The sequence below is a fragment of the Schistocerca gregaria genome, chromosome 8, assembly GCF_023897955.1.
Source record: "Schistocerca gregaria isolate iqSchGreg1 chromosome 8, iqSchGreg1.2, whole genome shotgun sequence".
In the NCBI taxonomy this organism is placed as follows: Eukaryota; Metazoa; Arthropoda; class Insecta; order Orthoptera; family Acrididae; genus Schistocerca; species Schistocerca gregaria.
Window position 1 is genome coordinate 384,041,639 of NC_064927.1, and position 20,549 is coordinate 384,062,187.

Here is a 20,549-nt window from a genome sequence, read left to right on the forward strand (position 1 = left end):
AGATCGCAGGAGGATAGATGTTGCTCAGCAGAGAAAGCCAATAAATTGGTGTTGGTCGGATCTCCACAGTTATTAATCGCATAGTGGGGCTCAACTGGATGTGGATCAAGTTGGTGTGGCAGCTGTTGAGCCACACTGGGGCACAATACTCAGCTGCCAAGAAGACCAGAGCAATGGATGATGTGCGCAAGGCACCGGCTGAAGCTCCCCATGTCATCCCACACAATTTTTGAATAATATTGTTAAGAGTTTTTATATCAGTAGCAGTATTTTCAAGGTGTTTTCTATATGAAAGGTTGTGGTCAAGGGTGACACCAAAGTACATAGGGAACTTCTTATATCAAAGAATGTTTCCTTTAAGTTTCACTCTGAGCTCTGCATTAGCTTGTTTGTTAGTCAGATGGAATGTACGTACTTCAGTTTTTCTTGTATCGGATTTAAGTTGCCACTTTCTACAATAGGCACTCATAATGGCTAGCTCTTCTGTGAGAATTGTCTCCGCTCGTTCAAGATTCACGGTTCTACAAGCAAGAGCAATATAATCTGTGTAGCAGAATTTTGTTGACCTGGTATTGGGGCAGAGATAGAAATGTTGAATAATAGGGGGGCTAATACGGAGCCCTGTGGTAGACCAATTTCATCTCCTTGTTCACGTTTTCTCCCAAGTAAACATGGGAATATCTATTGTTTATCATGGTTTTGATGAAAGTAACAATTTTTCAGCATTGGACTGTTTTCAGTATTTTGTATATCATTCCTTCTTTCCAAACTGTCATATGCCGCATATAGGTCTATGAACGTGACAGATGTCTTCACGTTTTCTTGGAAAGCAGCTTGTATGAAAGTTGTTACGGCCAGTACCTGGTTGCAGCATTTTCACTATGACCTGAAACCCGCTTGCTCAGCTGGGATATGTTCCAGAATGAAGCCACTAATTCTTATATAGATGAGCCTCTCAAAGAGTTTGAGTACAGCTCAAAAGGGAAACTGGTCTGAAACTTTGAGGATGGTCAGCTTGTTTACCTGGTTTCAAAATTGCATCTTTTTTTGTTATGTTTAGCTCAAGGGGCAGTGATCCACTATCTAGGATGTTGGAGAAAAAGTGGACCAGCCATTTTTTCCACTGTTACCCATTTTTATCAGAAATTCTTGGTGTATGAAATCCAGACCAGATACTCTACCATGTTTAGTTTGTTTCAAGGCCTCATCCAATTCGGTCATTGTAAAAGGGGAAGAGAAACTGGATTCATTTGGGCACTGAGCTTTTAGAGAGGTAAGTTCTCATTTTATTTTGGAAGTATTTTGTTTGTCACAGGATGATGTAGATGTTTCAACTGTGTGGTTAGCGATTTGATTACCTAACATACCAGGTTTCTGCCTGGGTTTATTGGAGGCTCCACCAAGCTTACGCAGAAGGCTGCATTCCTTTCTACTTGAATGTCTGAAGTTTACATTTTCTGACATCTCACACCATTGTAGTCTCCTAGCAGTGTCAAGACTTTAGAGGAGGTCACGTGCAATATTGCTGTCGCAAGGTTCGCTGTACTGTTCATTAAGTTGTTCAAAATGTTCATTCCAGCCTGTTATGTATTACTTTCTGCACCCACGAGAGATAAACTTCTTAGCAGCAGTAATAACAGCCCCAACGAATCAAGGGCAGTTTTTAGGTTCTGGTAGAATAAAACAGATATATTTATCTAGATGGTCAACAAAACTGCGCCCATCAGACCTGCACAGATTCCATCTGGGTTGTGGTACAGATATCGTTATTGGGACAGAGAGCCCCATATCGAGGATTAATGGCCTGTGCCGGCTGTGTGGGAAATTAGGTATGACTTTTCTGGATATTGGCATTGGGTGCTCTCTGCAGGCCCTGGACACAAAGCAGAGATCTGACTTGTAATCTCTTCACCAAGCAGCTGATCTGAAAGTTCCCAAATCCTTGGCACTGTAAACAAGGTACAGATTTTCATTTCGTTGAGTGCAAGACCACACTCATTGTCACGTGCATAGTTCTAGTGACCCTGCTGACTATTAAAATCTCCAGCATAAAGCAATGGGTGAGCAGTAATTGACAGAATATCCAGTGACACAGCACATTTGGTGGCTTGTAAATATTATTTATAATGGTCTCCTCCATTTGCACAGTGACATATTGGATTTCGTTTTCTGTACTTGTCAAAATGAGATGAGCATGTTTGATATTGCTCCTTACATAGGTGGCCACACCATTCACACTGTGATATATAGTACCAATAAGATCGTAGTCATGGATCCTACCTCTTTTACGCTGGTCCTCCATTGTTGGAGCATGTGTTTCCTGGGTTATAACTACATCAATATCATTATCTACAAGGAGTTTAAATAGGTAGTCGCTTTTACCTTGACTGATGTCTTCTATGTTTAAATGGCATACTTGGATTGAAGGGCCAAGTCTTTTAACTAGTTGGTCCTGAAAAGGTCCATTTTTAAAACCTTTTTGATTTTGATTTGTCAGCGTGTTTGTAGCCAAGAAATCTAATATCTGGTCTGGCTGCCTATTCATTCTAGCTCATTTAGCACTACCCAGGGTGCACATGTGGTATTCCACTACGGACGCAAGCTAGTTTACATCCCGGGCTGATGTGTGAAGCACAGTAACACATAACAGAAAACAGCATCCACACTACCACTGACACAAGTTGTTTTTATAGCACTAGCACGTGCGCGCGCGCACACACACACACACACACACACACACACACACACACACACACACACACATTCTACTGTGGCAATGGAATGATTAATATTGACATTTGGTTCTTGAAAGCTATTGGGTGGTGTGATGGGGGTGGGAACACAAGAAGAGGTAGTGGGAGGGAGGCTGGTCTTTGGGTGGCGGACTTGGACACTGTACACAAGACAAAAAGAGTACAGATGGTATGAAGAGATGTAAGAAGAGGGAGAGGGGGAACATGTATGGAAATGAGAAGTTTGAAGATGAAGAGGGAGAAAGGGAGGGCAGAAAGATGGGAGAGTGGTTGAAAAGGGAGGTGGGGAGAGGGAGAAGGCAGAGCATGATGTGGATGGAGAGTGAGTGGTGTGGACAGAGCAGAGTAGGGAAAAAATTAAGGTGAGGCAGTGGGAACAAATAAGCAAAGATTTAGGCCAGAGGGATTGCAGGAGTGCAGGATGTGTTGAAGATACAATTTGTTTCTCTGGGCTACCCAAATGGGAATTGTCTATTTAACACTTCCTGCTGGCTTAAGCCTACTGTTCCCAATGCCTCAGCTTCCTTTTTCATACTCTCTTCTGACCACACCACTCCTCTTCCTCCCAGATCATACACTCCTTTCTCCTCCCCCTCCCCCCTCCCCCCTTTTTCAATGCAGACAGACAGTTTTATTTTTATTTTACTCGTCCAGTTCCGTAACCAAATTGAGGAGCAAATCTCCAATGCCACGGAACGTGTCAGTACATGAAAATAAAACATAAAAGTAATAACAGATGAAATAAAATGTTTATGAACTCAAAAAAAAGTAAAACCATTAATGCGATCAACAATGTAACATAGGAATCAGCTTAATTTTTCAATGAACTCCTTGACAGAATGAAAGGAGTGACCCATGAGGTATCTCTTCAGTTTCGATTTTATTTCACATGGATTGCTGCTAAGATTTTTGAATATTTGTGGTAGCTTATTGAAAATAGATGCAGCAATATACTGCACACCCTTCTGCCAAGAGTTAAGGAAGTGCAATCCAAATACAGATTGGATTTCTGCCTAGTAGTAACTGGGTCAAAGCTGCTAATTCTTGGGAATAAGCTGATATTGTTAACAAGAAACAACAGTAAAGAGAAGCCAGTGTCAGAATACCCAGACTAGTGAACAGGGACCGACAGGAGGTTTGCAAACTTACACCACTTATTGCCCGAACTTCCTGTTTCTGAGCCAAAAAATATCCTTAGAGAATGGGAAGAGTTACCCCAAAATATATTATCATGTGACATAAGCGAATGAGAATAAGCAAAGTAGACTAATTTTTGTGTCGAATGATCACTTACTTCAGATACCATTTGATTAGTAAAAATGGCAGCATAGGTCTTTGAACAAGATCTCGAATGTCGGCTTTCCATGACAGTTTACTATCTATCTGAACACTTAGAATTTTGAACTGTTCAGTTTCACTAATCATATGCCCATTCTGTGAAATTAAAATATCAGATTTTGTTGAATTGCGTGTTAGAAAATTTGAAAACTGAGTCTTACTGTGATATAGCATTATTTTATTTTCGACAAGCCATGAACTTATGTCGTGGACTGCACTATTTGAAACAGAGTCAAGTAACACTAGAGGGCATATCATTCATATAAACAAGGAAGAGGAGTGGCCCCAACATTGACGGTGCCTCACTCAGACCCTACATCACAGCCATACTCAATACTGTGAGTAATGACATTTTGCTGTCTGTTGTTAAAGTAAGAGGTGAACCAATTGTGAGCAACTTCCCGTATTCCATAATGGTCCACCTTCTGGAGCAATATTTTGTGAATGAACACACTCAAATGCCATAGTTAATAAAATGTGCCTAGCGTTTGAAAATTTGTGTAATCCGTCCAGTACCTCACAGAAAAAACAGCATGTCATTTTCAGTTGTTAGACCACTTCTAAAGCAGAGTTGTACATTTGCTTGCAAATTATGTGGTATAAAATGATCAATTATCCTTACAGATACAGACTTTAGCAAACATTATGGCACAGAAATAAGTCTGAAATTATGTACTTTATCCCTTTTCATAAAGTGGCTTCAATACTGAGTTCTTTAATCATTCAGGAAATTGACCATTCTTAAAGGAAAAATTACAAATATGGCTAAGTACAGGGCTACAGCACAGTACTTTAATATTCTGCTAGGCACTCCATCATATCCACGAGTCCTTAGTCTTCAATGATTTAATTATTGATTCAATCGCCCCTTGTCATTATCACAGAGAATCTCGAAAAGGCATTTTCTGTGAGGGTAATATAATTCCCTGTAGAAACTAAGTTTTTATTTAATTCACCAGCAATCCTCAGAAAGTGTTTGTTAAAAACTGTACGTATATCTGACTTACCAGTAACACAAATATTTTTACTATGAACTGACTTTATATCGGTGATCTTCTTAGAACTTATTTTGCTGCTACACTCAATGTCACCTTCCACTTGTTGCCTGCCGCTGGAGCTTCGAATTTACCCTGGGTTGCAGGATCCTTATAGAGATTCATTTGAAGGATGTGGACCGTATCTCTGATCTTTCGTCGTCTTGTCGGGGTCGAAATCTTCTACTTCATAAGTAACATCAGACAACCATCTTAAAATCTTATAGGGTCCAAAGTAGCACCTGAGGAGCTTCTCAGAGAGACCAACCTTCCAAACAGGAGTGAAGATCCAGACGAGGTCACCAGGCTGGTAGACAACAGGGTGGTGGCTCGCATCATACCTTGAGCAATCGTTTTGTTGAGCCTGTAGCATGCGGAGTCGAGCTAACTGCTGAGCTGCCTCACCTCTGGTTAACACCTGGCCTTCGTAGTTGTTGTCCACATCATCAGGATGTAACGGGAACACAGTGTCCATCGTCATAGTCGCCTCACGCCCATTCACCAGGAAAAATGGCGTAAATCATGTGGTGTCTTGCTTGGCAGTGTTCTAGGAAAACTTCACGAAAGGTAGCACCTCATCCCAGTTGCTCTGTTCAACATTGTTGAACAGTGATAGCATGTTGGCCAAGGTCTTATTAAGGCTTTCAGATAAATCATTAGTTTGCGGATGATAGGCAGTCATCATGTGATGAGTAATGTTGCACCAGCGGTTTAACTCTGTCACGCGATGCAATTGAAAAACCTTCCCTCAATCCGTAATTAACAACCTTGAGGCACTGTGTTTTAATACAATGTCTTCCACAGTGAATTTGGCTGCCTCAGATGCTTCGGCTGCTTTCACGGCTTTTGTAATGGCAAAGCATATCAGATAATCAGGGCAAAGAATAATCCTTCTATTGCCACTAGCAGAGATTGGAAATCATCCGAACAGGTCAATCCCAACACACTGGAAATGCCTTTCAGCTGGTGGAATTGGTATGAGTCGGCCAGGTGGTTTCTGAGGTACTGCCTTTCTCCTCTGGCATTCTAGACAATGTGACACATAGTGATGGATACTCCTAAATAAACCTGGCCAGAAAAATCTCTTGCGGATCCTACTGTATGTCTTAATAAATCCTATAAGTCTGCCCTCAGGTGTGTCATGGAATTTCTGCGGAACATCTAAGCGCATGTGTTTAGGATTCACTGGTAGCCACTGCTTTCCAAACAGATCAAAGTTTTTCTTGCAAAGCAATCCATTAACTACCTTAAACTGTCCTTTCACAGCCTCTGACCAATGTAAAGACAAGCATAATTTGAGATGTCTTGGCATCCTTCTTCTGCTCAACAGAGAGATCCTGGAGTGCAGAGAGACAGTCACTATCTTCATCAAAGTCTTGATGGTCTTCCACAGGGTTTCTTGAGAGAGTCGGCATCTTGGTGTTTTCTTCCACTTTTGTGCACTGTGGTAATGTTATAATCTAGAAGACGTAGTGCCCTCCTGCCGAGTCATCCTGTTGGATCCTTAAGACCTGTCAACCAACAAATGAATGACGGTCTGTAACAACTGTGAATGGCCTTCCATAGAGATACTGTTGAAATTTGTACATGGTCCAGATCACAGCAAGACATTCTTTTTCTGTAGTTGAGTAGTTTCTCTCGGCTTTTGTAGGTGTCCTAGAACCATAGGTTATAACCTTTTCTTTTCCATCTGAAATTTGTTGCACCAGAACAGCACCAATCCCATACCCATTGGCATATGTGTGTAGTTCTGTAGGTGCTCTCACATCATACAGACCAAATACAGGGTCAGTCATCAGAGATTTTTGCAGCACATCGAAAGAATCCTCTTGAGTACAACTGCAGATAAATTTAGCATCAGCTTTTAACAACTCTTGGAGTGGCCTGCCTTTGATACAAAAGTCTTTGATAAAACAACGGTAATAAGAACATAACCCGAGGAATCTTCTCAAATCTCTAATACTTTTAGGAATAGGAAATTCCGTTATAGATCACACCTTTTCTTGGTCTGGCCACACACCTTCATTTGACGCAAGGTGTCCAAGTATTTCAATTTCTTTTGCTCCAAAGAGATGCTTTCTTGGATAAAGTTTCAGTTCGCCTTGTTGCAGACTTTTCAATACGGCCCTCAGTCTTTTTATATGTTCTTCAATTTTAGAATTACTCTGGCTTTTCTTATTTCCTAGATCAAAAGCCATTTCTAGATCTGTGAATCACATACCTACTCTTTTCCCTGTTTCTCCATACCTGTCACATTCCACCAATCCAGTTATAACAAGTAAACATCAAGAGAATTTTATAGAGATGTGTCTTCTGATCAATCAACAAATAACATTAAATCTTTAAATTGTGGCTAAACACAAAGGTATCAAAATTAGTTTATTTTTACTAGGAGAACTGAGGATAGTTTTTACAAAAGTATCTGGTATCCTCAAATCCTGATGTTGTCATCTTAAGTCCAGGAATTGATTTGATGTAGCTCTCCATGCTTGTCTAGCATGTCCCAGTTGTTCATGTCTGTATAGATGTAACAATTTACATCATTTTTAACCTTTTTACTGTATTAATCCCCAATAGAGCTGTGAATGGTGCCCTTGTAATCAAGGCTGTTACAGCGCAAGAAGCAGCTAAATTTCTGTGTCCCACTGTCTAGTCTGCATTGATGTTAAAACTGAATAATATTCTTTGTTGACTGACTGTGTGTGTGTGTGTGTGTGTGTGTGTGTGTGTGTGTGTGTCCATCCACTCTCCGTAAATTGCACACTAGAACTGTACTCGAGATTCTACATCTACATCCTTCTGATCTTATCCTCACAATGCCTGTTTGAGCAATACTTAGGAGATTGTAGTATATTCCTAGAGTCATCATTTAAAGTCGATTCTTGGAACTTTGTTAATAGATTTTCTTGGGATAGTTTACATCTGTCTTCAGTATCTCTCTGACACGCTCCCATAGATTGAACAAACCTGTGATTATTCATGCTGCCCTTCTCTGTATACATTCAATATCCTTTGTCAGTCATATTTGGTGTGGATCCCACACATTTGAGGAATACTCTAGGATGGGTTGCATTAGTGATTTATAAGTAATCTCCTATGTAGACTGATTGCACTTCCCCAGTATTCTACCAGTAAACAGAAGGCTACCACCTGCTTTACCCATGACTGGGCCTATGTGACCATTCCATCTCATATTCCTACCAAGTGTTACACCCAGGTATTTGTATGAGTTAACTGATTCCAGCAGTGACTCATTGATATTATAGTCATGGGACACTATGTTTTTCTCGTTTTGTAAAGTGTACAATTTTGCATTCTGAACATTGGGAGCAAGTTGCCCATCTTTGCACCACTTTGAAATCTTATCAAGATCTCTCAATATTTATATAGCTTCAGCATCATCTGCAAAATGTCTGATGTTACTATTAATTTGTGTGCAAAATCATTAATATACAACATGAACAGCAAGGGTCCCAATACACTTCCCTGGGGCTAACCCGAAGTTAGTGATGACTCTCCATTCAAGATAACATGCTGCACCCTCCCTACCAAAAAGTCCTCAATACAGTCACAAATTTCACTTGATACCTCATATGATTATACTTTTGACAATAAGTGTAGATGTGGTACTGAATCTAATGCTCTTCGGAAGTCAAGAAATACTGCGTCGACCTGATAGCCTTGATTCAAAGCTTTCAGTATGTCATGCAAGAAAAGTGCGAGTTGGGTTTCACATGATCAAAGCTTTTGTAATCAATACTGGTTGGCATTGAGGACATCGCTCTGTGCAAGATACTTCATTATGTTGGAGCTCAGAATATGGTCGAAGAGTCTACAACAAATCAATGTCAAGTATATTTGATGGTAATTTCGTGGATCACTTCTGCTACCCTTCTTGTCGATGGGTACGACCTGCGCCTTTTTCCAAGAACTGGGCACTGCTTTTTACTCAAGGATCGAGGATAGATTATAGTCAGAAGAGGGGCCAACCCAGCCTCAGATTCAGTGTAGAATCTGTCAGGGATACCTTTGGCCACTGGAGCTTTGTTCAGTTGTAATGATTTCAGCTGCTTCTCAACAGTAATACTTATTTCATTCATCTTTTTGTGGTATGGGCATTAAATTGTGGCAGTGCTCGTGGGTTTACCTTTGTAAAGGAACATTTGAAAATGGACTTAAACTTTTGCTTTGCTACCCTCAGTTTCAGTTCTGTGTCATTCACTAGGGCTTTACACTAACCTGGGTGCCACTAATGGCCTTTACATATGACCAGAATTTGAGTTCCATTAAAAATCATTTGACAGTATTCTGCTACAGTAGTCATTGAATGTATCATAAATTGCTCTCTTGACAGCCAAACACGTTTCACTTAGTATTTCTCTATCTATAACCGTATGCTTTGGTTTACACCTATTATGCAGTAATCTGTTTCCTTAGAAGTTTCTTTACAGTGACTGTATACCGTGGAGGTGCCCACTATGGGCTGTTCTATCAGATACATATCTATCCAGTGTGTGGTTAACTATTCTTTTAAACACTCGAGCCATAGTTTCTCTATATGCTCCTGCCCTGTGATGAAAGTTTCAAATTCCTCATTGAGATATGACACTACTGATTTTTTATCCTCTTTATTGAAGATATATATGTTTATTGTTGTCTTAATTGCCCTTTGTACTTTGGTAGTCATTGTTGCCACAACTGCATCATGGTCACTGATACCATTTTCAATGTGGACGTCCTCAGAGTTCAGAATACTGTAATTAAAAGTGCAGTTTGCTGGAAATTCTTTTCTCCTGTTCATTGTCATTGCTCTTGTCTCTCTTTGATTTCTTCAAAATTGTCTCTGTAGATCAGCCAGAGTCTACCTATGTGCAATGACAGATCACTCCACAGAAACTAGTTGGTGGGTCCAGAAAAAATGTGAGGAAAAATAATAAAATGCAATTCTGTAGAGAGTAATAATTTTCCTTCCATGAAATAGGACTGTGACTGCAGTTCCACAGTATCGAACCGATTTTCGTCGATACTAACAGTCTGCAGTGCATCATATTACATAGAAATAGGAAAGCATGTATCTGTGAATTAATAAAATCAGTGTACCTTTCAAACAAAACTTAAGCATCTGTTCTCACAGTAGTTAATTCTCTCAACAAATTCAATTGAGTCTGATTATACTTCTGCTGCTAAACTTTCCATCCAACAGAATTTTCATAATGACTGACTTCAGCAATATGAAAAGACATGTGTTGTAGAAACTAGTCTATTCTTCATGAATACTCCAGGGTCATCCAGATTTGACATATTCAGGAATTGAAAGACAATAGTTAAATGTCATGAGATATTACAATGTAAAAGAGCTGTTAGAAGAGACAGCTAACACCAGCCTTTGTATGGAGGACAACTTTGCCTTCCCCTTTTATAGGATATGACCCATGTTAGAGTCAGCATGTTCTACCCAACCTACCTGTGCTAGACACTCACAATCATATAGTGTGGATCTGTGGCTGTATGTCGTATGTAGAAAAAAGCAAATTCAGTAAGGTGATCAGAAATATTCCTTACAGTGAAATAAGCACTCAAGACAAAAGCACCACCAAGCGTCACTGCTTTTTTTGGCATGACAGTGAAAAAATTGACATCTAGATATAATGTTTTTCTCAAAGGTGTTGAAAGTGGAACAAACTTCCTTGTGTGTAACTCCACTCTCATCCATGTATTTGCATTTAAATTCTCAACGATCCAATAAGTTATTCAATATGATATTCTTGTGACAACAAAAGCTTAGTACAGAAAATACTGAACAGAAATTTACTGTGCTGTCAGTTGCAAAACTGCCAGTGACCCACTAATAGAGAATGTTTTCAAGAAGCAGAGAGGCACTGATACCCCTGAAGTGTGTAACCTACACATAAAGACTGACCTCAATAGGGAGATAGTTAAAGATAAGGTGGCCGTATTTATCAACAATGAATACCGCTATTCATTTCGCCTCCTCACCCTATTGCAATCAATTTTATGTTTATGTGCACATGTCATTTGTGGTAATCATATATCCACTGTACTTGCTTTTGATGGAGATTTAGATCTTTTTGAGTTGTAAACATACTCTCTCATATGCTCCTTTATGGGATTTCAATGTACATAATATGCTATGGGGTCCTTCCAGTACAATCCTTCCTCGAGATCAAGCTGTTTAGAGCCTCGCATGTACAGCAGTTTTAAATCGTCTTATCAGGTGGCAGATCACAAACTTCAGCACTGCTATGGATTCGTATTTATCATCCCGACTTCTGAATAAGTTATTGTACCCTCAGTGATATTGCTGAATGAAAAGTGATTAATGGATTGTACTCCAACAGCAACAACTGCATAATCAAATGAATCAACTTATTGAAGGAATTAAAGCTTTTCATGCACACTTTCGTAATTTGCTTTATTTTTGTATCTTTATTTGTTGAAGTTCTCTGCTAGATTTTCCGAGTGCTCCCATTTCCCCACAAAAACATAGCAAATACTTCTTTGATCTTTACAAATGGATGACAGTACCAAGGATCAAGCTGCCCGAGATGGCAGTCGTGTGTGCATGAGGTGTGGCTTGCTTGTGTGAATGAATGTGTGTGTGTTTCCTTTTCTGGAGAAGGCTTTAGCCAAAAGTTAATGTGTAAGTGTCTTTTTGTTGTGCCTGTCTGCAATTCATCGTGTCATCTTTACGGTGAGTAGCAATCTATCTTTCCCTGTATTGCTGGTACTTATGAGTGTTATTAATTTATTTAGTTTCACAATTATTGAACATATAAATCTAGCAACAATCAGACCTGAATCAGTTTTGCTTCTTCTCTACATATCTACAGTATATATGTGTTCTCCAGAATACCTCCATTCTTAAATGGAGTCTCTACTTACATCTTAAGTACAATAACCTTTTTTGCATGTAGTCATAATATTTTATATCTTATCAGCTTTTTTATATATCATTGCTCATTTTCATTCTGTTTGAAGTGTCCACAGGCATCTTACCATCTGTTCCACTTGCATCTAGATCTGCGATGGCATCATCTTATTTTAAGTGTGCAGATAGACAGCTATAAATGTGGAACAGACACACTGCTTGATTCTTTGACACCCAGCTTCAGTGAAACAAGATGCAGTAACTTTAGCAGTGAAACAGAGAAGAACATTTTGTTGCTGATAACAGACCTTGTGATGCTTGCAGTTGCCAGGTTTGGAAAGGTATGTTGCAATGCCCTATGTAATCAATATATTGCCTGCAGTTCACATTCAGTAGCAAATTCAAAGTTGTGTAAACCTAGAATGAAATTCTGTCCTATATTGTATTATCCTTGTTCTCTGCATCAATGTTTCGCCTGAAAATGTGTACAGCAGAGCCATTAAGATACCGTATTTACTCGACTGTAAGCCGCACTCGAATCTAAGCCACACCTGAAAAATGAGACTTGAAATCAAGGAAAAAAAATTTTCCCCCCCTAATCTAAGCCACACCTGAAATTTGAGGCTTGATATTCAAGGGGAAAGAGAAGTTTTAGACCACACCTCCAAATCGAAACAAAGTTGGTCCATTGTAACATGAGGCACAATTGAGGTCGAATGGATGAAGATACAGCTAAAGTAGTTTGGTTCGAATTGTAAGCTTAGCAGTTAAGCTTTACCAGGTAGCCACTGCCATGCGTATTTATACGGGTACCCTTCCTTTTTGACATGATTCGTCTGGTTTGAATCAATTGCTTATTTTGCTTTGATCTGATATGTGCCATTCTCTTTGTTATAGGTGTTTACGTCACTCTAAGCTAAAAATGCATTATTGTACTGTGTCATACATTGTTTGTCACATTCTGACAATGAGTGTTTACGACCTGTCGCCGCTCGTGGCATGGCTTGCTATTGTGCATGTTACCGCTTCTTACAATAAAAAAAAGAGAGGAATTGTCTCATAAGTGAAACAATGGCAAGAGACTGCTATTGGTTGTTACTTACACTGCGTCTGATAGATGATGATCTGAAGGAGAGTTTAGCGGAAAAAAAATCCATTTGAAATTCTTTGCAGGTGCCTCTTTAGTACATTACATTCTGGACAGAAATTAGTTATTTTAGATTAAGAAATCTAGTCAGTTGCCGTGCTTCATTTCTGTCTGTATCACTATTCGGCAAAAGAATAATACAAGTATTGTTGTCTCACTCTATAGTTTCGTAGTTTATTAGGCAGACAGGATTTAAATTAGTAGCAAACAGGAATGAATACATGGCATAATGTTTACATTCTTCTACATTTAATTTAATTTATTTACTGCCACAGAGGTTTTGGCACCAGTATTTATCTTTGTGCCTGCAAAGCATGCCTGTGTAGCGCTACATATATTCGACAGCAGAAGTTAGTTGTGGTGGGACCTACCAACATTTTTCAGAACTTCCGCTTACTTTGCACTCGATTCTAAGCCGCAGGCGGGTTTTTGGATTACAAACGCCAGAAAAAGTGCGACTTAGATTCAAGTAAATGTGGTAAGCTTCTGTAGGGCACTATGTATGCAATACAAGTTTAACTTCGATAAGCGTATTCAAAAGTGAAACCTGTGTATTACTCTTTTGTTTTACCATTGTCTTTCTTATCCAGCCTCACAAATTTACATGCCAACAATTTGCCTGAGGCACATGTAACTATCCAATGTTGGCCACCTTGACCATCTCAGCAAAGTGTGCAGCTTGTCGCATTAAGTTTGAATAGTGTATTTTCAGACAGCCTCATGAAGAGGTGGTGTCAGCATTTAATCACGTTGGTTCCGTGTTTAAGTATTTGAGGACTGTAAATAATCGGAAAGTTAAGATAAGGGGGACTTAGGTATTATCTTTAATAAATGCATGGATCTGTAATTATGTGTCTTTTCTGCCATATTGGATCTCATATTACAAACTGTAATTTTACAAAGAGACAGAATGGCTGGTCAATACTTTCCTTGAAGAAGTGAAATTCCAGCACTGTCGATAGACTTGTTTAAAATTGAACAACTATTCTTATCTTTCAGAACTATTAGCTCCTTCACCAAAAAGGAAGGAAGGATTGGTAGGGGAAGATTAGAAAGGAGAGGCATGTCACTCAGGGTAAGAGTGGCCAAACTGATACATTAAAGTATGCAAGGGAGGGAGATGGAGGAGGGCAAATCATATGTTGCTTGTGTGGAAAAATATGCTCAAACCGGCCCTGGCTGTAGATAATGTCCTTATGAAAATTGCCTAGCATTATGTCACGCCACAGAAAAGGCACTGAATTTCTCTCCACACATAAAGTAGAAAATTGCAGAAATTGTGATTATCATAGTTCAACAATAAGCATAAGCCGTTGTGTCTTGCATTCTGGCATGAGTCATTCTCCAACAATGACTGTTTGTGATTGACTCTGCAGTCACCATCCACATCAGGTGACCTGCATGTCACAAGGTCTAACTAGGTGACCTATGTGGTGCATATAAAACTGGAGCAAACAGATCACTGCCAAGCTCTGAACACAGTTGACATCTCACTTTGATATCGCATGACATCCTCAGACTTTGGATGCTGGATGTTTGGCCTGTTCTCTAGCCAGCAATATTTAATGCTGGTGACTGTTCAGAACTTTACCTAGACTTTCTAGAGCTGCCTTTGGCAGTTTATTAATCTAATTATTTATTACTTGGCTGTCACTAATTTTGTTCAAAGTACTGCATAACGTTTGTGTCTTTGTGTGTTGTCAGTAAGTGCTGTGTGCTACTGAATATAAGGAATGGATTAGCCCATTCTACAAGGCGAATGAGGATTCAAGTCACAAGTGATTGCATTGGGCTCGAAGTTGGCACCTAAAAGGATGTACATTCAACAAAATTGGTCTTGAGTTTCTCAAGATGTGACAACAGCAAATGCAGCTTCAAAATCAAACAACAAGTACTGCAGAAGCAGAGGATGGGCCTGCAAAAAGCACTGTTCCAACAGAGGATAGGTTTGCAAGAGTCTATACTTCAACAATTGCTTCACCAGAGCATAAACCACCACTTACGCCAACATTCCCATCAGAAGAAGAAATAGTGTGGTTTTCATTTTGAGAAGAGTGATTGTTTAAAATTGTATGTTGATTCCACAGAAAAATTATAATCCCTATTGCACAAGACAAAGAAATGTGTTTACATTCAAGAAACATACCCACCTGCTCAGGTGTGAGGGTAGTCCAAATTCAGGTTGTATGTTCTCATCAAGTAGCGACAGTAATGTTATGAAAAGCAGTCACTAAATATATAGACAACCATCTACATTGTCTCAAAGTCCAATACAAAAGACACTTTGCCTCTTTGCATGCCAGTATGCCAGTCTGTCACTGAATATCCAGTAGTAGACACTAGTCGATGCCATCTTCATCATAACAAAGTTAAATGTAAGAAATAACTCTGTCCCATCCAATACTAGAATGAGAAGACTGTTTTTGCAGACATCATAGTTCTCAAAGCTGATATTGGGAATTCATTCCCCAAATTGTGGAAGACTAGATCAGTTGCTGTAGTCTGCTGTAGCTCGTCACTTAATGCCGCTGAAAACTACACTATTACAGCTTTTGCACCATTAATCAGTGAGAAAACCCATGAAGAAATAAGCTCACTTCCTCTCAAAGCAGTAAATCAATAGCTGTTGTGTTACAGTAAACAACAGACACAATTATGGGTTTATGAGAAGTCTCCAAAATCTACAAACAGGTCAGTTGACAACTACCACTTTTCATTGTTACTTTCCATCTAGTGCAAAATATATTAAGTCTACATGGTTTCCAAACTTTTGCATTTCACATGCATGGTAATGTGAATATCATTTCACATATAGCTCCTTTTACAAATCTGTATACCTCATCTCAAAGTTTTTGACCTCTCTTTTTAATAAGGATTAGGCCGTGCCAACAACTAAAATAATTAGCCACTCTGAAATTTTGATGTACGTGACTTATTCCAGTCGCTCAAAAGGCAGCAGATTTGGTTACTTTTATCATTTATATCTTGCCTTTGGCAGTCATTCATGAAATGGCAAACTAGGTATTTTTTTGTAATTTCAAGTCAACTGTAAATGCTTAATGTGTGATTGACACTTATCTTATTCCTTGCACTGAGAAATTGATGAAAAAACATGGGTTGCCCATACTTTTCCAAAATTGATCTCATGGATGGATATATACAACTTCCAGTGGATGTGCAATCGCAAGCTACTGTGGTCGTTAACACACCATTTCTCTCTGTCAAAATAATAAACTTACATGATCAGGGCAAACTCAGGATGTTACACTCATACCCTAACAAACAAATTCAAGGTGCTGCCTTTAACTAAAAGTCAATACTGAGCCATTAAAGTAAGTTTACTCCACCTCTTGGGAAACTTATTGTGTCCCATGTCAAGGGGAGATGGACACAAAGGGGTAGGGGTCTATTAATTGTTGTCAGTCCAAACGTATGGCGAATAATGGTACTCATTAGGTAAATGGCAGCAATGAATAGGGAGGAATACCAGGTGCATTCACAAGGAACCCCTTGAGTGTGAGGTTGCAAAAATCTAATGATGTTTACAGCATTTGAGCCCCACATATTGTCTACCATTTAACCACAATATTGGCTGCTAATTGCAAAAGGGTGCAGGACTGAAGGTATCCAATGATGAGCACAGCAAGAGCCTGTGGAGTGTAGTTGAACTGCTTAGTACATTTGCAAGATGAACCAGCAAAATGTGTGGTGTCATATACGCTCAGCTTTGTGGGCAATGCATATGAGGAGTACAGTGATGACAATATGTGCTTTACAAGTGAAAATGACATAGAACTAGATGCTGAGCCACATAGTTCATCATTTTGTTGGACAAGGGGCCACAAGTCCCATCTCCAGTGAAACGTAGTAAAGGACAGTCATGTTCCAAGGAGTGAGTACTGAACATAATTATGTACATGAAATATCATCCACGGTGTAGTAAAAAATAATATGAACAAATTTCAAATAGGTCTGGGGCAATATGACCACGTAGTGCCTAAGAAAAACTACAGGTATTCAAGGAAGGACAAGATGCACTTGCTACAAAAGCTGATGTTTGCATGATTCAAGGATGTTTGCTACAATTTACAGGATGTGCACGATAGTGACCTACTATGTTATGCAGACAAATTACATGTGACATAGATTACAGTGATTTCAAGGAAAGCAGTGGTTAGTTGCATAATTTCAGACAGTGCTACAGAACTGGAAGACTTAAGGTAACGAAATTTCAAACAGAGCGTGAACTTGACGATGCACAGCAAAGTGCAGAATTGACCCAAAAATTTGTACGTGAGATCAAGAAACTTAACCTATTGTTCAGTAAGGAATTTGTTTTAGACTCCAAACCAATTGGGATTTGAAGAGGGAACATGTATGAAAGGAACCCTGGAAATTAGATGTATCAAGGTAGTTGTATCAAGATCTATTAACATCAAGGCCTTAACACATTGATATACAATTATGCCAACTGTTAATCCAGTTAGTAAATTGGCTGGAAAGTTATTTATTGTGCTGTGAGAAGTTCGAGGTGCTCTGCCCCCTACGATTCTTTCTCCTGTGTATGATGTTACAAGGGCAGAATATTTACGTCACAGCAAGCAAGAGTATGAAAATGGGTGTAAGAGAACATTTACTACTGTAGTATGAGCACTGCTTTTGGCCAATAACTGTCAAAAACAAGTTGCTTTTGCTCTATTCCTCGTATGTATATAAAAATCATTTAGAGTAAATTATCCCTTCTGAAAAGTGTGTGACATTGTGGGCAATACCACCTGGAACCACTGGACAAATTCAGCCTCTGGATGTTTTTTTCCTTGCCTGTAAAACGTATTATCACACTGTCTGCTGCTATGCATTAAAGGATAGTCAGTTTCATGATAAGCTCCACGACGTACTGTGTCGTATTTGGTTGCATGCCACCAATTCTCATCACCCCATTACACCACTATGATTCTATACGCACTCTTTATGAGTGGATACCTAACTGAATGTCCTGCATGGACTGTAATTCCCACAGAGGTCACCTTTCATCATGGTGGTGCAAACATTTGTGATCACTGTGACACACCATTTTTCATTCACTGTTCATGGTGCAAGGTTAATGCTTTGTTGTGAACATTTCTTGAAATGTCTACAATGCCCATTTTGTGACTTATTTTCTGTCCCCCCTCCCACTCCTGATGCACATGGTGAATCATTAGCAGCTAATATTTCTCCTGCCATAATTGTTAATACAATTCTTTCAAATGAGCTTTAGTAAAGACTGAACTTGTGGCCTTGCTCTTAAGGGGTTCATTGTCAGTGTATACGGCTGGGATCCTCATTCAACCTGTTGAAGAGGCTATTCCAACCACCATTGAGGGAACAATGTGTTATCAACTGCAGATCTGTGGCACACACTGAGACAAACAATATCGGTCATCTGGACTCTGAGGTCATAGTTCGATCATTCCAATGTCTGGCAGAGGAGGTTGAGAATATCAGGCTTGCTTGCCAAGTTTCAACAAAGCTCAAAACCTGCAGTATTTTCTTAAAATAGATTGTGGGCACCTAGTTCTGTGACTAGTGGAAGATTTGAACCACCAACTGTAAAGGTTTTGTGTCAGGCTAGGCTACGATTTCCTCGAGTTGTACCATAGGGGTGATAACTATAAGGTCTTGTTAAATGGTTCAGGTATATGCTACATCTCAAGAGGCTGCTAGCAGGTAGCTGACTGTGTGTGGAGTCTACACAATGGTTTCTTAGATTAAGCAACTCCTCATCCAGTCCATATAAAGATATCTGTAAGAATCCTAGAACCATCAGTGTAAGATCCAAAGAAATGCCCCCCCCCCCCCCCCCCCCCACACACACACACACATGTGAGAGTATTAAAATCCTGGTAGTTAAATCATAGTGGTTAGTTGCTGAAGCATTTGCAACAAAGTGGTGCTCTTAAAAAGCAGTGAAGCTCACATAATACTAGATACAGAAAACTTGTTAAAATCTGAAGTTGTCAACAGAGAAAGTTTTGGGGAACATTTAGGCATATATCAAAAGGATACAATAATGGAAAAATGAAGGCGGTTAATTTGTTGCAGGAGACAAGAAACTGAAATTCAGTGTGATAGAAACTGAAGTTGTATGCACGATTGTTTGGCAAGACTCAGTATCGGGCATGGACATAAAATTATTATTGGCTCCTTCTATTGACCACCAGACTCACAAAATTGGGGGATGAAGTCAAATGACGTAAAATGCAAATTTGTGTGTAAATATATGCTTAACAGTAAACTAAGTGCTGTGACTATTTAAATAACTTAGAGAACTCCTCAGTTTGCTTGTACTTAAGTTCCCCAATCAGTTGATAATTATAGGTTTTTTAGTGGTGGCATGACCAGATATCATGTGAAATATTACTAAATGTCTTCTCTGAAAACTATCTAGAACAGACAGTTTGGAACACTGTTCATGACAGAAATAGATCTGATGGCAACAAGCAGACCTGACCACTTTGAGGATTTCCACATCAAAACGTATCAGTGACCATGAGGCAGTTATAGCAACACGATTACCGAAGTACAAAGGGCAATTAAAACAAGACGAAAAATTTGTGTTCAGTAAACTAGATGAAGAAGCAGTGGTGTCATGTCTAATGTAGAGCGTGAAACTTTCAGGCCAGGACAGGAGCACGTACAGGAACCATGGCTCAAGTTTAAAAGAACCATGTGCTGGATATATATAGGTTTGTGATAGGAGGGACTCTGCAGAGTACAGTAACTGTAAAATCTTCCAAAGAAACAGAGACTACTGCATAATAGGTGTAAAATACAGTGTAGCATTGTAGATAGAGAGATGCTGAATGAAATGTGCTTGGCTATCACGAAATCAGTGCATGAAATCTTCAGTGACTACCATAGCAGACTATTATTGGAAGATCTGTCACAAAACCCAAAGAAATCCTGGTCGTATATAAAGGCGGTTAGTGTAGAGTAATGCACAGATGAGAAGAACTGAAATCTAGGGTGGCTAAGCAAGAATTTCTCAATTTAATTCCTGTACTCATGAAAAGATTAAGGACATAGATATTCACGTCATTGGCATTGAGAAACAGCTGAAATTGTTAAAGGGGAACGAAGCTCCATGGCCTAATAGAATCCCTGATTTAACCCCGCTGTTAACTATAATATATTGGAACATACCTCTGACAAAAAACTGTGCCCAGTAGTTGGAAGTAAGCACAGTCACACCTGTCTGCGAGAGGGATATCACAAATGATCCATGAAACTACCATCCAGTATCAAAGATATCGATTTGTTGTAGATTTGTAGAACATGTTTTGAGCTCAACCTTAATGAGGTATCGTGAACAGAATGACCTCATCCATGCCAACCAGCATGCATTC

General features: G+C 39.3%; 1 protein-coding gene across 3 annotated transcripts in view; it reads left to right on the top strand.

The window, feature by feature from the left end:
• LOC126285335 (protein MMS22-like) overlaps positions 1–20,549 on the top strand; it is a 112,500-nt gene that overhangs the window by 7,521 nt on the left and 84,430 nt on the right. For all 3 annotated transcript variants that reach the window (XR_007551620.1, XM_049984651.1, XM_049984652.1), the window contains one exon: positions 12,125–12,355. Coding sequence is in view for 2 of the 3 variants with exons in the window: in XM_049984651.1 (XP_049840608.1) it covers positions 12,125–12,355 (231 nt within the window). In the remaining variant the exon portion in view is untranslated. The remainder of the gene's footprint in view (positions 1–12,124; positions 12,356–20,549) is intronic.